This window comes from Phragmites australis, chromosome 23 (genome assembly GCF_958298935.1).
Source record: "Phragmites australis chromosome 23, lpPhrAust1.1, whole genome shotgun sequence".
Classification (NCBI taxonomy): domain Eukaryota; kingdom Viridiplantae; phylum Streptophyta; class Magnoliopsida; order Poales; family Poaceae; genus Phragmites; species Phragmites australis.
In genome coordinates, this window is record NC_084943.1 from 14224600 (window position 1) to 14227863 (window position 3264).

The 3264-nt window shown below is 53.9% G+C and overlaps 1 protein-coding gene across 1 annotated transcript; it reads left to right on the forward strand.

The window, feature by feature from the left end:
- Positions 1 to 680: 680 nt before the first annotated feature.
- LOC133906717 (L-type lectin-domain containing receptor kinase IX.1-like) lies at positions 681 to 3057 on the forward strand. The gene is made up of 2 exons (XM_062348692.1): positions 681 to 2146; positions 2232 to 3057. Exons 1-2 carry the CDS (start codon positions 798 to 800, stop codon positions 2935 to 2937), a joined length of 2055 nt encoding a protein of 684 aa, XP_062204676.1. The 5' UTR covers positions 681 to 797; the 3' UTR covers positions 2938 to 3057.
- The last annotated feature ends 207 nt before the right edge of the window (positions 3058 to 3264 follow it).

Consider the following 3264-nt stretch of genomic DNA (forward strand, 5'->3'; position numbering starts at 1 on the left):
TGTTGGAGTCGAATCACTCAACCCTTTTTCTACCTCTCTTTTGCTGCCTCTGTCACTTGAACTTCGGAAATGCTCTCGTCCTCCCAAGATGACCTCTTCCCCTATATCTCTCCCTCTATTTTGAGCTTTGAGATTCACGTGGAACACCTATATTTGTACTCGCTACACTTTTGTACTTTAAAAATTATAGAAAATTTTCTAAATATACATGTTAGGATGCATCACAGTGTACAAATGTAAAAAATAAATTGAAGTGTACCACAAATAGAGGGGAGAGATACAAGTAGGGGCGAAGCCACGTTGGGCTAGGGTGGTGCCCTAGCACTAGTATCCAAATTTTTCCCCCTTAATTAATTTGCAACCTATCTTACCCCTTTGAGCCATGTGCACTAGGACCTAAGAGATAGTGGCACCAAACCCATCTCCGTTCTAGCTTCGCCACTGGATACAAGAGAGGAGGTCCTCATGGGAACACAGGATACACGAATCTAAATTAGCATTTATTTGTGACGGAAAGGAGTACTATTCACACATAACTTACTCCACTAACTAACTAACAAATCAACCCTCCTCCAAAGGTCGGCCCTGACCAATTCAGTGGGCACATGTACGTTCTGGCTGGTTCTGTTGACACGTTCCACAGGAGTACAACTAAAAACGTTACGCAATGTCACAAGGTAAACACCATAGTCAAGGTTCTAAAGTTGTAGCCATCACCATTGGCGTTCAGCTTGACTAGAGGCCAGGCTAAGACATACCTGTGCCACCTAACCAACCACGCGTCTTGGCCATTCGCGATGGCCCTGCGGCGCTTCGTCATCCTCATCGTCACCGTCGTCTTGTGGTTCGCCGGAGCCGCAGTACTGGTAGCCGGCCAGCACTACACGGCGTATGAGCCATACTGCTCGACCACGGGAAACTACACTACCGGCAGCCCTTACCAGGTGAACCTATTCAGGCTCGTGGGCGAACTCCAGGCGGGTGCCATCGCTAACCGCGGCTTCGACGATGGCATGGCCGGCGAGGCGCCCGACTCGGTCTTCGGCCTTGCCATGTGCTACGCCGATCGTAACTGGACCGCGTGCGGGGACTGCGTCAGGGCCGCGGCCGCCGGGGTGCAGCAGGCGTGCCCGTTCGGCCGGGAGATGAAGGCCCTATACGACGAGGCATGCCTTCTCCGGTACTCGAACGAGTCATTCCTCTCCGTCGCCGACATCGATGTCGCGTTCTACGTGCGGGACGTGGACTCCTTCGTCGCTGACATGGCCAGCTTGAACAGCACGAGGTGGAAGTTGATGACCCGGCTCGCCATGGAGGCTGCCGTCTCATCGCTGCGGCTGGCGAACGGGAGCGAGGGGTACATGGACTCGCAGAGCAACTCGCAGCAGGTGTACGCGATGGCGCAGTGCACGAGGGACCTCAACGCCAGCGAGTGCACCAGGTGCCTCACAAATTTCGTCGCGGACCTGTCAAGCACACTCCCAAACTATACCTACGGGTCCGCCAAGGGCTACAGCTGCTACCTTGCGTACAGCGTCGGGGAAGAAATCAGCATCACCATTCCGCCGGCAATTGCACAGCCGCCGCCCGCTACGAATCTGCTGCCACCGTCTACTCCACCGCCTCCCCCAGGCCGGCCGGTGGCGCTGGTGGCCGGCGTCTCAATCGGTTCCGTGACCTTCATCATCTGCGTCGGCCTCTCAGTATGGTTCCTGCTGCGCCGCCGCAGGCAAAAGGCAAGAGAGCGTGAACTAGATGTGTTTGAGGACGAGCCGTTGGAAGAAGAGTTCAAGAACGGGACAGGGCCCAGGAGATTCCGCTACAATGACCTGGCAGTCGCCACCAGCTTCTTCTCCGACGGGGAGAAGCTCGGCGAAGGAGGCTTCGGGTCGGTCTACCACGGGTACTTGAAGGATATGAACCTTCACGTCGCCATAAAAAAGGTGTCAAAGAGCTCCAAGCAGGGGAGGAAGGAGTACGTTTCCGAGGTGAAGATCATAAGCCGTCTGAGACATCGGAATCTCGTGCAGCTCATCGGCTGGTGCCATGGCGGCGGCGAGCTCTTGCTTGTCTACGAGCTCATGCCCAAAGGGAGCCTTGACACTCATATCCACAACCATAACAACATACTGTCATGGCCGCTCAGGTACTAGATTACTCTCGTGCTCTGTTTTTTACCTGATCTGTCATCGTCCCTTGCTTCAATTTACAGTGATAAGTACTGTGTTTAGGCATGATATCGTGCTCGGAATCGGTTCTGCACTTCTGTACCTACATCAGGACTGGGAGCAGTGCGTTCTGCACCGCGATATCAAGCCAAGCAACGTTATGCTTGACGCCTCCTTCAACGCCAAGCTCGGCGACTTCGGGCTGGCAAGGCTTGTCGACCACGGCCGGAGGTCACACACCACGGTGCTCGCTGGCACGATGGGGTACATGGACCCAGAGTGCATGATCACAGGCAGTGCCAGCACCGAGTCCGACGTCTACAGCTTCGGCGTAGTTGTCCTCGAAATTGTGTCCGGCCGGCGGCCAATCGTGATCGTTCACGAGAGAGAAGAATCCACCACGGTGCACCTGGTGCAGTGGGTCTGGGAATTTTACGGCCGCGGAAGGATCCTTGACGCAGCCGACGTGCGGCTCAACAGCGAATTTGACAGCAAGGAGATGGAGCGCGTGATGGTCACGGCGCTCTGGTGCGCGCACCCTGACCGCTCACTGAGGCCGTCCATCAGGCAGGCAATTAACGTGCTGCGGATCGAGGCGCCGCTGCCGAGGCTCCCACCGAAGATGCCGGTCGCGACGTTTATGCCACCAGTTGATGGCGTTCTATCTGAATCTGTCGCTGTGACCGGCAGCAGTAGCGGCAGCAGCACCGGCACTAGCACCATGCGTTGCAGTACCGTGTTGACAGAGACATCTACCTTGCTGAGATGACAAACGTACACGGGTTTAATAGCTTGAATATTTCTGGTATCACAATGTTTTCTATAGGACTAGCACTTTGTGGAATGGACTGCTTCTTTCTGAATATTCAACATTTCTACAGTTTTGCAATTTGTTTCTCGAGCGACATTTACTATCGGGCAAATTCCTGCAAGGCGGTCGTGACTTAACGTAAATAAAACTTGCTCTACTCGGGAGCTTAAGGCCGAAGAAAGAATAGTCATATTATTTGTCCTACCTAACGCCGAGGAAGGCTCAGCAAATTACTTTTTTTTTAAAGATAAACTGCAGGTGCTCTGCCTCTTCATTATGGAAGGA

Coding starts and splice junctions, on each gene's coding strand:
- LOC133906717 (XM_062348692.1), top strand. CDS start 798: ATGGCCCTGCGGCGCTTCGTCATCCTCATCGTCACCGTCGTCTTGTGG. Junction 2,147..2,231: donor ATACTGTCATGGCCGCTCAG/GTACTAGATTAC, acceptor TACTGTGTTTAG/GCATGATATCGTGCTCGGAA.